At 36.3% G+C, this 13,329-nt stretch overlaps 1 protein-coding gene across 5 annotated transcripts in view; it reads right to left on the bottom strand.

Annotated features, from left to right (window-relative positions):
- Positions 1-13,329, bottom strand: part of PPP1R13B (protein phosphatase 1 regulatory subunit 13B) — a 120,081-nt gene that overhangs the window by 2,612 nt on the left and 104,140 nt on the right. For all 5 annotated transcript variants that reach the window (XM_031953156.1, XM_031953158.1, XM_031953155.1 and 2 more), the window contains 7 exons: positions 9,333-9,502; positions 7,627-8,128; positions 5,110-5,885; positions 3,076-3,216; positions 2,847-2,980; positions 1,983-2,149; positions 593-792 (listed from right to left, as the gene is read on the bottom strand). In XM_031953156.1, coding sequence (XP_031809016.1) covers positions 593-792; positions 1,983-2,149; positions 2,847-2,980; positions 3,076-3,216; positions 5,110-5,885; positions 7,627-8,128; positions 9,333-9,502 — 2,090 coding nt within the window. The remainder of the gene's footprint in view (positions 1-592; positions 793-1,982; positions 2,150-2,846; positions 2,981-3,075; positions 3,217-5,109; positions 5,886-7,626; positions 8,129-9,332; positions 9,503-13,329) is intronic.

Genomic DNA, 13,329 nt, shown 5'->3' with positions numbered 1-13,329 from the left:
AAAACGGGAAAAATAACCCTGAAAAATGGTAGCAGTTAATATATTGGAGAAGCTGTCGAAAGACAAGCACATTAACAAAAAATGGGGCTGTGATGAAATCTAACATTCTCAATGTCGCTTTAAAATTAGGTAATTAAAGTGATTAACCTGCCCATTCTCTTCCTAAAAGGAAACAGAATCCTGAATTAAGGGGAACAGGGTTTTTTAAGAGATAACAAAATAGTCTCACAGAAAGGCAAGGGACAGACTATTAGGCTAGAATATACACATCATCAGATACAATCATTATTTGCTTTATGTAAAAAGGTGACAAGAGAACGACATACACATATCTAAAAGTAACAATAAAATGCCAATCATATAAAAGGCAAAGGCCATTTTTATAATTAAAATGAAAAATGAAAACATCTCAGTTCTCTTTCTTAAAGCTAAGAACTGTGTCTAGAAAGTGTCTTCCCATAATTTGCTAAATTCCCCTCACAATCTAACAATAAATGCAGTTAATGTTTATCACATGAATGTCAACAACCTTTGGGACAGAGAATACTACAGGAAAAAGAAGACTATACAATATATACAATAAGACACATACCCCTAGTAGGTTTTTAGGCACATAACCTTCTCTTTCCCCAAGGCGAGCCCACCACCATTCAGTTTCATTGTCATCTTTACGCCTCAGGATAGTTATGGCATCCCCTTCATGGAATGACAACTCATCACTGTTCTGAGCTTCATAATCCCAAAGTGCATATACCACTCCTTTGTTCATCACACCCAACTTTTCCTGGACACCTGTTATCAAAAAATAAATGTTCAATAAAAGGCAAGAGTATCCGAGACACATGGTTTTATATATTCAGACTACTGAATGAATCTGCTCCAGAGGTAAAGGTTTAAGGAAGTCACACATGATACCCATAAATGAGCAGTCCAGATTTAATTATTTCATGTAAAAATCAGGAAGACTTAAATAATGAATAATATATTAATAAATAATGAGCAGATAAGTACTCGAGGATAATGGGCTTTCCTAAATTTTAACAAAATGATAGACCATTCACAGATATCCCACTGAAATTATGACAACAGTGTGTCACTGTTCTAAAGTATCAGGCTGAGGTATTCAAAATCTAAGATCTAACTTTTTAAAATAAAAAAAAAAATCATAAGGGTTGTACCACTGTTCACAGGCAGTAAGGATCATAAAGAAAGGTAGCACATGACATTAAACTGGAATTATCCCTTATCAAGGAGGAGAATTAGAACTACTTTTGTCACGTTAAAAGTTCCAATATCTTTACTAGAATGAGTGTCTTCTTTGGTGTGAGTCCTAAATATTTATAAGCCAAGAACTTTTCTTCCCATATTTAGTATGTATGTAGCTCTTTGAGAGCACAGGCTGTGCTTTATTTACTTTTGGATCCTTCCCTTTCTGCCCCACCTCTTAGCCTATTGTTCTTTTCTCAGCCCTAGACATAAATCTCTGCATGTAATAGGTCAATGTTTTCCAGAGGGGTGGGAGGGGGAGAGGAGCTGAAAGCATCTATATTTGGGGGCTATCAATGAAGTGCTAGAAATAAAGGTCATTGTTTTGCTTCTACAAGTATGATTGCAAAAGCTGACAATCACAGCAATCCCAAGATGGTCCTACTCTAGATGGGAGCTGTGAGCACAACTGCACTAGGTTTGCCCTCCTCACAGTTGGGGTTCATAACCTTTGTTTGTGTTACTGAGCACTCTGGCGGCTGTACAAGTCCATGGAGCCCTCTTTCTCTGTAGTATTTAGTTCCTTTCACAGTGACCTTCCTAAGGTAAACAGGAAAAGTCCTATAAGACTTACAGAATCTTGTTAACTTGAGGAGAAAGTTAATGTGCTTGCTTGACTCAATGACACCAAAACCATGTCTACAAGGTTTTACACATACTCTCTCTGTCTCTCTCAACCCTACCTTTCCCTGACTACATACACACAGGGACCTTACCATACAAAAACTGGGAGCACTGAATATAGCCTTCTTCCATCTCTTCACACTTGTCAGCTGCAGTTTCGATGTCACTGATAGTTGAAGCAAAAATTGCTGCTCCACTTTCCACCAGCTGTTTGCAAAGGTGGACACTGTTGCATGAAGCTGCACAGTGTAGAGGCGTCCTGAAATCAGAGGAGGAGAAACAAGATAGATGATGGGAAAGCAAAGCAGATATTTTCACATGCAGGGAGAACAAAGTGAGCGAACAAATGAATGGATGTGTACATATGAAACACGAGGCATATTTGACATACAAGCTAAATTACTGTCCTCTCCTTATCATTAATTCAGTCCCTTTCTCTGGTCCTCAGTTTCTTGTAGGATGAAACAAAGAAAGGTCCCTCTGAAATTCTAAGATATTATTATCAATAATCCTTATTTGTACTTTACCTACATTTTATAATTAATTTTTATGGCATGGAACCTATTAGCAAACTATTCAAGATAATCTTAAGAGAATTTTTTTTTCAGAAATGTTAAGTAAAGAGTTTTGAAATGGGTATTGACAAATTATTAATAATAATTTACTTATATAGCAGCTTACACTATTAGCCAATGGCGGCTTAGCAATATCACCTAAATCTTCATTTTATAAATTATGGAAACTCAAGCTTAGAAGGGCTAAGTGACACAAAGTCATAGAGCCTGCAAGAAGCAGAAGGAGGATTCAATCTCTCTTTTGACCAAAAATCTGATGTTCTTACCAGTTTCCCACTATAATATGACTCAAGCTTTCCTCAAAGGAAAATCTTTAGCAGTCAATTTTAAAAATTGATTCAGTAAGAGTTCTATATGGAATAAACAAGCAAATATTCTTACCATCCGTCACTGTCAGCTGCATTCACATTAACACCAAAATCAAGCAGGAACTTGACAATGTGGTGGTGGCCAGCACACACTGCATTATGTAAAGGAGTGATGCCTTCATCATTAGGCTTGCTGGGATCTTCTACCTAAGAGAAATGATATTTGTTGTGAATGTACAAAGATTCTTTTCTCACTGTCCCCAGAATAACAACAGGCTCTTTCTTAATGCTTAGAAGCTCACCTCATAGATTATCCTTTGCACCAGATCAAATTCCCCTTCCAAAGATGCATCCAAGAGCAAAGCCAAAGGATTAAACTTTACTCTCAGTCCATGACCAGTCCGTTCAGAATTTGGTTTCTTCAGGTTAGTACGTTTAATTTGCTGTGAAGAAAGCATATGTTTTGATTCAACTTTTGTTAATAAAGTCCTCAGTGTTTTGGAAAACAACTTCTACAAACTCATGGAACTGGAAACACTAAAATGATGGGAGTCCTCCCTCTCACCCATCATATCCCATCAGTTACCTCCCAATTCTACATCCATAATCTCTCTCCCATCAGTACCCTCCCTTTTCACTCACTCCCTCTATCACCACCTTAGACTACCTCACAGCTTCTCGATAGGAATCCTGCCAGGTCTCCCGTGAGGTCATGCAAGAATTACTCTTCAAGAACTCAGGTGCATCATTTCATATTTTCTATACAAAGCTCTTGTCCTAGATTTTAAACCCTGCCTACCTGGATTAAATCCAGATACTTAACTTGATAATCAAGAATCTCTACATAACTCTACCCAGTCTTTCTTTTCCTATTCCTGATTCATTCCCTAGTAGATATTCCATCTTGTAGCCAAACTGGAGGATTCTAACAAAACTGCCCCAGACGTTTTGACTTCAATCCCTTTGTTGTCCCCACTCCTGTACTTGGCATACTTTTCTCCTCTCTCTGCTTGAGCTGCAGACAACTTTCCCACAATTCCCTCAAACTCATACCGATTGACCAGCAAAGGCTCTGATTTCAATCTCCTTGGACCCCAAAAGTCCCTGTTTTTAAAATCTCTATGTGACAATTAGTAAATTTTAAATTAAGGGATTTAAAGCTGAAAGGGTCATTAATAAATGAGTGTATGTATTTTTAATAAATAGATGGCTTACTGAACACCAGTACTGAAGAACTGAAGACCACCAAGAATAAGTTTTAGAATTTTAAAATCAGAAAGTCCCTTATGCATCATGAAGCTGCCCCTTCTTTTGAGAAAAGATGTAGAACTGGAAAGCAATTTGCTGACCTCATGCTTGATCCAATCCCTCTTCTATTTTCTTTAGCAGACCACCCCTGGACTCATTCTCTCTTTCTCTCTGTCCTCTTACCAAGGAGCTCTTTGCCAAGTATCTTCAAATATCCTCAAGTTTTCCCACAAGTATCTTAAATACAACATATCCAAAATAAAATAAATTCTATATCTCATCTCAGCCTGTCTTTTTCCCAAAACTTCCCAGTTTCCATTAAGGGCACACTTCCAATAAATGAGGTTTAAAACCTTAGTTATTCTTTACTTGTCCCATCCTGATAAAGACCTCATGCTGGAACTTTGCAAAGTTTTCTTATGTCCAATCTTTTCCTCTCTTAAGGCCATCCTCAAAGTCACCAATGCCACATTGCTGTAAAGAAAGTGGGTGGCTACTGGAAAAAGTTCAAACTGTGTCAAACTACTCTCCATCCTTCCTGCACATGCTCCTCAAAAATCTCAAGTGGTTTCAGTGCCTTTAGGATAAAATATAAACTTTTTGGCTTAGCATCTAAGACCCTCCACAATCTGGCTCAAATCTGCTTTTCCAAATTTCTCACATCACACCCTACATTCCTGCCAAAGTAGAACTTGACTTTCCATCTTCCATGTACATGTTAATTGGTCCTAGCCATTCCCCATGGCTCAAATGACTTCATTTCTCCCTCTCAGAATCCTTATCAACCTACATCATGGCAGCTGTCATGTCATTCTTCCCCAGATACTAATTATATTTACTTCTTCCAATCACCACCTACTTACATATGTACACGCTGAATCCCTCAGCAAAATTTAAGCTCCTTGGGGGCAGGGTCTGTCTCTCTACTGTCTTAGTCCTGCTAGTATCTTGCATATGGCCTTTAATAACCATTTGGTGAATGGAACTGAACTTCCTGGTTGAAATGTGTCTTTCCCAGGAGCAGGATGTGTCCCATGGGACCCGAGAGGCCAGGGCTCTCTCGAAGACCACCCTTGCAGGTCACTCACCATCGTTGTCACAGGGACCAGAAGACCAGCTGGGGGAGGTACCAGGGGAGGAGGAGCCTCTTCTTCTCTGGGAGAGCTGGCCTCCCCAGTGGGGCGTGGCTCCTGTTCACCTGCTGGGAACACTGTCACGTTGTTGTTGTTATCTTCCTCAGTCTCGGGGCCCTGGTTGATAGTTTCAGTGCTAATCAGTTCCTCAGTTTCAGGGGATGGCAATTCGTTATCATTGGCATCTGATGATGGCGGAGGTTCTTCAGGGGGAGGAGCTGTAGGCTGTGCAGGAACAGGTTCTTCTAGATTTCCATTGGTATTTGTATTCCCATTATCAACATCTGCCAAGGTGCCTATGAAGTCTTGTGAGTTGCTCGGTTGATAAAAAGGTGCACTTTCCATCCCACCAGCGAGGGTGTTAAAGCGCTGATACAGCAATTTCTGGATATTTGGTCCACTAGGACCTTCTGGCTCTGTGATGGAACTGCGTTTTTTTAAGGGTCTAGGGGCATTAGCCAGTTTCCTTCTCAGAGCTTCCAGATCCGCATCACTCTGGTATCGAAGAGGTGAATGGACAATAGGGGTGAGTTTGGTGGGACTAAGGGGCCGAGGGATGTTTTCCACATTACTGTTTTCGCCAGATGGTGGGACATTTTCTTGTTCCTGATCTTTCTCAGTAAGTTCAGAAGGAGGCTGTGGCTGTGATGTGTTTGAAGACAAAGGCCCATAAAGAAATGGCAACGGTGAAGGAGAAGTGGAGCCAGATGGCAAGACAGGCTTCCCATAAACTGAAGGAAACAAGAAGCAAGGTGAAGGGCATTTCAAGTGACACCGTACCCATCATGTATACACCATATGTAGTCACTACTAAAGAGGAGAAATACTCACTTCTCAGGGACTATAAAGATGCAGACATGCTATTGCCAGGAGAAGTTCTACTCTATACCAACAAAATCACACTTACAGGTTAAAAAAAAATTAAAAGTATCTAGGGACAATTTCTCAGTGTCAAAGAAGCTCTTTAAGTCTAAAAGTTGCAGGGTAAGTGCCAGCTTGTAATAATTAAAGCAGTTTCCTCACTGGAGAACCCTATACCAAGAAGATCACAAAGTGAGAGAGAGAAAAAGAGAAAAAAGAGAGAGAAAAAGAGAAAAAAGAGAGAGAAAAAGAGAAAAAAGAGAGAGAAAAAAGAGCTCAATTACTGTATCACATAATAGATGTGTTTGGGGAAAGCTGAATGTAAGCAAAATCCGATTTGGGGGGCAACTAGATGGCACAGGGAATAGAGTGCCTGCCCTAGAGTCAGAAGTACCTGAGTTCAAATCTAACCTCAGACAGCCAATAATTTCTAGCAGTGTGACCCTGAGTAAGTCACTTAACCCTAATTGCCTTGCAAAAAACGCTTAACCTGCCCCCCCCAAAAAAAACCCACTAAAATTCGATTTTAATGCATGAAGGGGATCTAAAAAGGAAAAAAATAAAATAAAATAAACCTATAACAGCTGCTTCTGAAAATCCTAGCCTGTGCCAGAACTCCTCCCTCAGAAAAATGCCACAAAAAACCTGTGGGCTCTATTCATTTAAGAGTCAATAGAAGAATCACCCTGTTGACATACCTGGGTTTCCAGGATGCCCTGTGAAAACTCTGGTTCCCAGTGATACCCTAGATTCCTGAGCTGGAACAGCTATTCTGGTTACCCAGTAAATAACTAAATCTGTTTCCTCAGCCTCAGAGTCCAGAAACCTTATCTCCACTCCCAGCCAGAGTCATTTTAGAATATCTTATCAGGTCCTACACTGGACCTCTCATACCATGGACTTGTGTTATCAAATAAGAATATGACTTTTGGCTCAACTACAGAGATTGTCAATTTTCCTTCTGGATGCCCTTACATGTCATTTTTATCCCTAAAGCACTAGAAATTCAATATACAGTTTTCCACTGGGTAGATAAAGTAAACCAAATCCAAGTCAATGCCTTCTTCATCGACTGATCCAAGAAGTGGCTCTCGTCTTAGAAAGCTTCTTTTGCCTCCTCTCCTCCCTGGTGGAAGCCTCTCCCACACCAATAAAGAAAGAAGAACTCTCTGGCCCTATTACCTTCTGCTTGGGGAACTGATCCTAGTAGTCTCTGCCACTGTAGCAGTGAAATACAAAAACGTCTCAGCATTCAAAAATGCAAAGATGGAAACTCCTGCTGAAATATTAGAACTTCTTCACAGTAAGATGAAAGTTTCTAAATCCCACTTTTCCAGGAGCTATGCTCTCTGTCCATCTGACTTGATATGGACTAGAAATCAGATAATGAGGTATATTTGTTCATTATCAATTTGCAAGACTGCTTTAAATGTACTTTCTTCCCAATTCACCTACCTCACTCATTTAACATTTTTAAAAATTTTAAATTTAGAATTATTAAACATTTAATATCATATGACACGACAAAATATTAAGATGGGGATGTTGACTGTAAAAATTTAAGAACTATTTTTTTTCTACCAAGGGAAAAATAATATGAATACAATCTACCTGCTTTAACGGACTTATTTAGAGTATTATACACAGCCTGTTGATAATTCTTAGGAGGTGTAGCTTGCTGAAGGTACATGGAATAAATGGAACTTGAGTTCACTGTCTGAGGTCCTTTTCTGGGAGACTGAGGCCTTGATCCTTTGTCAGCCAAGAATGGTCTAATAGCCACAGTCAATGGGAGATCAGGCCTGCCATCTCCAGATGGAAATAATGGAGGACCAGTTGGCTGATATGTAGGACTTGGAGGTACAGAAATCCTCTGCTGAATCTGTTGTGAAGAACTAGGCTGGTGTATGTTGCTTGAAGAGGGTAGAGGAGCAGGTTTCTGCCAATTCGTTACGCCTGTGCCAGATCTGGGGAGGCTGCCATCTTTTCTCCGTTCCAAAGAATTTGTGGAGCCTGGCCCCAAAGGAACAGGGCTTGGATAGGTTCCATAGTTCGGAGGCAACTGTTTACTTGTACCCGGAATAGAGGGTGATGCTTTTCCAATATCAATGCCCTAAATTTAGATTTCAAAGAGAAAGGGAGAGGATGAAATTGTGTTTAAAAATTAAGCATTTTTTTCCACCTATCACAAGTAAAAAGATTAGAAAACCAAGATTTTAAACAATACAAGTCTGTTTATTACCCAGAAATACTAATAGTACATATGTAAGTCAAAAATAAAGGGATTCTATAGTATAGACCTAATATTGTTGGTGAAAAGGGAATAGATTGAATACAGTGTTGTTTTGACAATTCATTAACTGAAGTTATTAGGGGATCACTGACTACTAAACAGTGGTCTACCATACTGGCATTATGACTTAATAAAAGGGAAAAGAAATTCATTGATTAATGAGCTTCCTTTATTGCTGGCCTGTGTTTGTTCTGGAAACTTGGCCAGTTACCTGAGTAAACTCAGTCATCCTAAAGGAATGGACAAATATTCTCCTTGGTGGGTCTCTTGAGATGGAACACTCTGTACCTGGAAAGGCGGCTTTATCTCAAGTAGCTTTGTCACATAACAAACAAGAATACCTAGCATGGTGCCTTCTTTGTTCTCAGCCTATAAAAATTTAGTAGTGGAGTGGACACTTTGGAATCTCCACCAGGAAGGGACACCTTGCCTGGGACCTTCTACCTGAAGGCTGTGACTCAGGATTACAGAGCCAAGAAACTCAGGTCCTGGTGCTTAACTACTAGGTGGGGATGCTAAATGTTGTTTATTTGTTTGTTTTTTATGTTGTCTTTATTGTTACAGTGATCACTGCATTTGTTGATTGTGAATTACTTTTATGGCATGTTTCTTCTTCCTTTATGTCTTATTTGAATCAAGGTTCTGAGCAGGAATAAATTTGTACTCACCCCTTTGAGTCTGTGTCTGTTGAATGTGAATGCCAAAACTAGAATTAACCTTACATCAGGTCAGTGGCCTCTCCACTACACCCCACTGCCTCTTCATAAAGAGCTATTTATTTTAAGAAATAAGACAAGTCTACTGGAGAAATACTCTGACAATGAAAACTACAGAACTAGTGAAACATGATTTATCAATCATCCCCAAACAAAATAGTTTTTGGTGCCATGAAAGAATATAGAAATAAACATTCTAATATACAGACAATTCCAGGGAAATTTTTTTTTTCCAACAGGAAAAAAAGATCAATTAAAACATGTTACTAGATTATTAGCCCAGCATGTAAAAATGAAAACCAGCATACCAGCTTTTCAGTGCTTGCTACTGCTGATAAGGGGAGAGGTTGGCTTGATATTGTTACTTGCTTGAAAGCCCCATCCATGCTTGATTCCTTCCATTCCACATTAGCTGTTTGAACTGGTTTTACTGAAGAGTTTGAGTTTTGTTTTGATGCTGACCAGTTTCCATCATTAGCTTAAAAAAAATGTTTAAGATTAGTCTTGGGTATTGTTCTTAATAAGGAAATAATTCAATTAATTAAAAATAATTATTTTAGTCCAAAATAGGAATAACCCAAGGCCAGAAATCCAAAGCACAGTCATCGATCTCAGTGTCTGATTTAGTACAAAAGCAATACTGCTTCCCAATTAGGCATATCATGCTACTCATTTTCTTAATTAAATGTTGGAAAAAAAAATGTGCTATATGAACTTCAGTTTAAATGATCAAAAAAAAAAAAGACTGATGATAATAGCACAGTTATTGAAGTGTTAACAGATAAATACAAGTGCAAAGTTAGGATTGTTTTTTTAGCACTAAAATTTTCAGGGCATCACAGAAAGAGACTAAAAAGGTTATTTCATTAAGAGTACTTCATAAAGTACATTATAAAGTACTTGATAACTTGACTATAAAATTCTCACTTACCTCAAGTATCTTAAGAAATCTTTCACTTCCCCACCTTTCATTTCAATTTCCCTTCCTCTGATCCCCCGCCCCCAAAGAATAAGTTAAAAACACATTAACATGTAAGAAAAACCGTTCCAAATTTGCAAATGGGATTTATGATTCATCTGCTGAAAATGTATGCTGAAATAATTACTAATTGCAAAAAACTAAAAACCAATAAAAGATCAATTCATATTTAAAGCAATCACCACTTAAAAGAATGACATGATTTAACAGTAGTAATTAGAGAATTCTTAAGTCACCAATTTTCAGATAATTTACTTAAAAAAAAAAAAAAATCACTATAAAAAAGAGGGAATTTTCCAAACTATGATAAAAGTCATTATGATACTGCCAAAAATTCTCAAATAGCCTCAAAGTTTAATGGAGTTGTCATTTTAAGTATTTGATGGCCATGCTTCTAAGTCACCTATTAAAGTGAATCTCAGGTTAGATATAAACCTTAAAGCAACAGGTAATTGTAAATCATTTCCTAAGTATACAATACAATATGTGTGAAACTAATGCTGTTCAGAACTAAGACATGATGTGTATGTGTGTGTGAGAGAGAGGGGGGGGGGGGGGGGGGGGGGGAGGAGGGGAGTCTTCAGATGGTTTTTAAATTTTTTTTTTTTTTTTTTTTGAGGTAGAGTTAGTGAAAGTTGTTAATAAATTAAGTTTTGAAGTACAGGTAGTTGTGGAGAAGGGGCTAGTTTCTCAAGATTTGTAAAATGAGGGCTCTCATTCTACTTGTCTAATTTAGAAAAGCTTTTGTGTAAAACACATCATGAAAGAGGATGGACAGTCTTTTTATACATGCTTTTTTTTTTTCTTAATGATCCTTAATCTAGGATCATAAAAACAATTTATTCACCAAGCAGTAACATTTTTACAAAGTTTGCGTTTTAAAAAAGCAGTTTGATAACAGTTGATAAAAAAAAGAAAGATGAGTGTTTCATATGTCTTCACCTTTGATATTTAAAAGGACTTAAATATCCATATTGAAGCTTATTTCAACATTATAGAATGCAATCCATCCATGTTTTCTCATCCTATGAGGCTGCTGTCTTTATCCTCATTGAAATCTTTCAGAAAGCATCTACTATGAAATGAATGGGAGACTTTGCTCCAGGTCTTTTAATATGTGATAAGAGATCAGCATAATATCCAGGCTGTCCCTCATTCTCACTACATAACCAGCGCACTAGCTTTTTCAATAATAATTTTTTCTTTTCAAAACAGTTTTTAAATGCAAGTCATCACTGGTAACATGTGACCTATGTATATCCATCATACAACTTTTCATTATTTGGAAAGTTATGATGTTGATTCTTCTGACACTATGATGTCCCATGATTCACACAGAGAGAATCACTAGAAGGACACTGGTGTTAAAAAGATGGTTATTTGAGGTAAAAGTTCAGGGATGTTCCGATTTATATATCTATTCTCTCAATAATTTAGAACATTTTTATACATTTATTAGTCGATTACAATTCTTTTGAGAGCTTTCTGTTAAGTATCCTTTGAATATGTCTATTGGTGGAATGGCTTTCAGTCTTATGTAGATCTCTTAGTTGTCAACATAACTTGAATAATAAATTCATATTTGAGAAATTTGGTACAAAGATTGTTTTCCATTTGACTAATTCCTATCTCATACCAAGTATATTATACAAAAGCTTTTCTATTTCATGCAATCAGCTATCTTATCTTCTGTAAATGCCTCTACACTTTGGTTAAAAATAAAAACTCACCTCCTTTCAAAAGGTGTGAAAAGATATGACCTATGTCTCTTCCAATTGTATAATGGCATGTCCTTCAATATGAAGAGCACATTTCCATTTAGAATTGTAATATATAATATTGTATAAAAGTTCTAATCTAAGCCTAATTTCTGCTAGACTATTTTACAGTTTTCTCTACTATCAAAGGGAGTTCTTACCTAAATAATTTTTGTTTTCTAATTTATCAAATGCACTGTGGTTTTCAATAGATAGTTTGTGATATTGGGGGGAAAAAAGTTTCTTTATAATATTTATGTCATAAAGTTATTATTTTTAAAAAATTTTATATTTTGTCAAGGACCTTTTTTTATTTTTGTATCAAAATAATCAGGTGGTTTGGGACTTTTTGTTTTTAATAAGATTATATTATTTCCTCATGTTTACATCCCTGTTATAAATTCAACTTGGTACAATGAATTATTTCTTGAAGGAACTACTATAATATATTTGACAAGCTTAGGCTTTAAAATATTTAATTGATCATTAATGATATTGATACATAATTCTCTTTTACACTTACCTTGTTTGGCTTCAGTACTAGAATTACATTTATTTTTTAAAAGAAGTCTGATAGAATACTTGTACTTTCTTTTGTAGTTTTTGAGAATAATCTGTGTAGCATTGTAATTAATGGGTCCTTAAAAATTTGATAAGAATTCTCTTTGAATTTATCAAAACCCAAAGTTTTTTTTATAAATTGATACTTTCTTTATAATTAGTTTTATTTTCTTTTTCTGAGATTGAATTAAGATCTCTATTTAGACTTCTGTTAGCATGAGTATTTTATCATTTTTGAAGATAATCCTCTTTTGTTGTCTTAATTTTGTTAGCATATAACTGCTTCAGTAGGCAGATAAATTTTTCCCTTTGTTTTGTGATTTCATCTGTTCTTCTACTATTTTGGATAAAGTTTTCTATTTTTATTAATCAGGTTGGCTAAGGGATTTATCCAATTTTCAAAGAACAAACAGTTTTATTTCTATAATTTCAATAGTCTTTTTGGTTTCTAATTTGATTTCTATTTTTAGTATCTCCTCTTTTGTGCTTATTGAGTTTTGTTGGCTATTTTTTTTTTTTTAGGATTTCATTTAAGTCTTCATTTGCGTCTGTGTCTTGTTTTGTACTCTGAATCAAATTTTTATTGGACTGAGACCTGTAAAGGAATTGTTCACAATTTCTGCCTTTTTATAGTTTATTTGTAATATTTCAGTACATAGTCAATTTTTGTAAAAATTCCATGAAATAACTTAAAGGTGTGTTCTTATTTAGAAGATACCATAAGCTTTAGTTTCTCTAGCAATTTATTCAATTCTCTATTTTCTCTTTCTGTTAGATTTATCCAAATATGAGAAAATAACATTAACATCTATTATAATTCTATTATTCTCTATATTTTCATATAATTCAATTAACTTATATTTTATGAACTGAATTGCTATGGTATTTGCAGCATAAAAGTTAAATATTAATATTCATTTGTTGCCTATACTTCCTTTCAGCATAATGTTCATAGTTGGTAACAACAATGCCCCTGAAATTTCACAAAGCATTTGATTTTGAAATTCA

Source organism: Sarcophilus harrisii, chromosome 2 (genome assembly GCF_902635505.1).
Source record: "Sarcophilus harrisii chromosome 2, mSarHar1.11, whole genome shotgun sequence".
In the NCBI taxonomy this organism is placed as follows: domain Eukaryota; kingdom Metazoa; phylum Chordata; class Mammalia; order Dasyuromorphia; family Dasyuridae; genus Sarcophilus; species Sarcophilus harrisii.
Note: the sequence above shows the minus strand (reverse complement) of the source record. Positions and strands in the feature narration are given on the sequence as shown.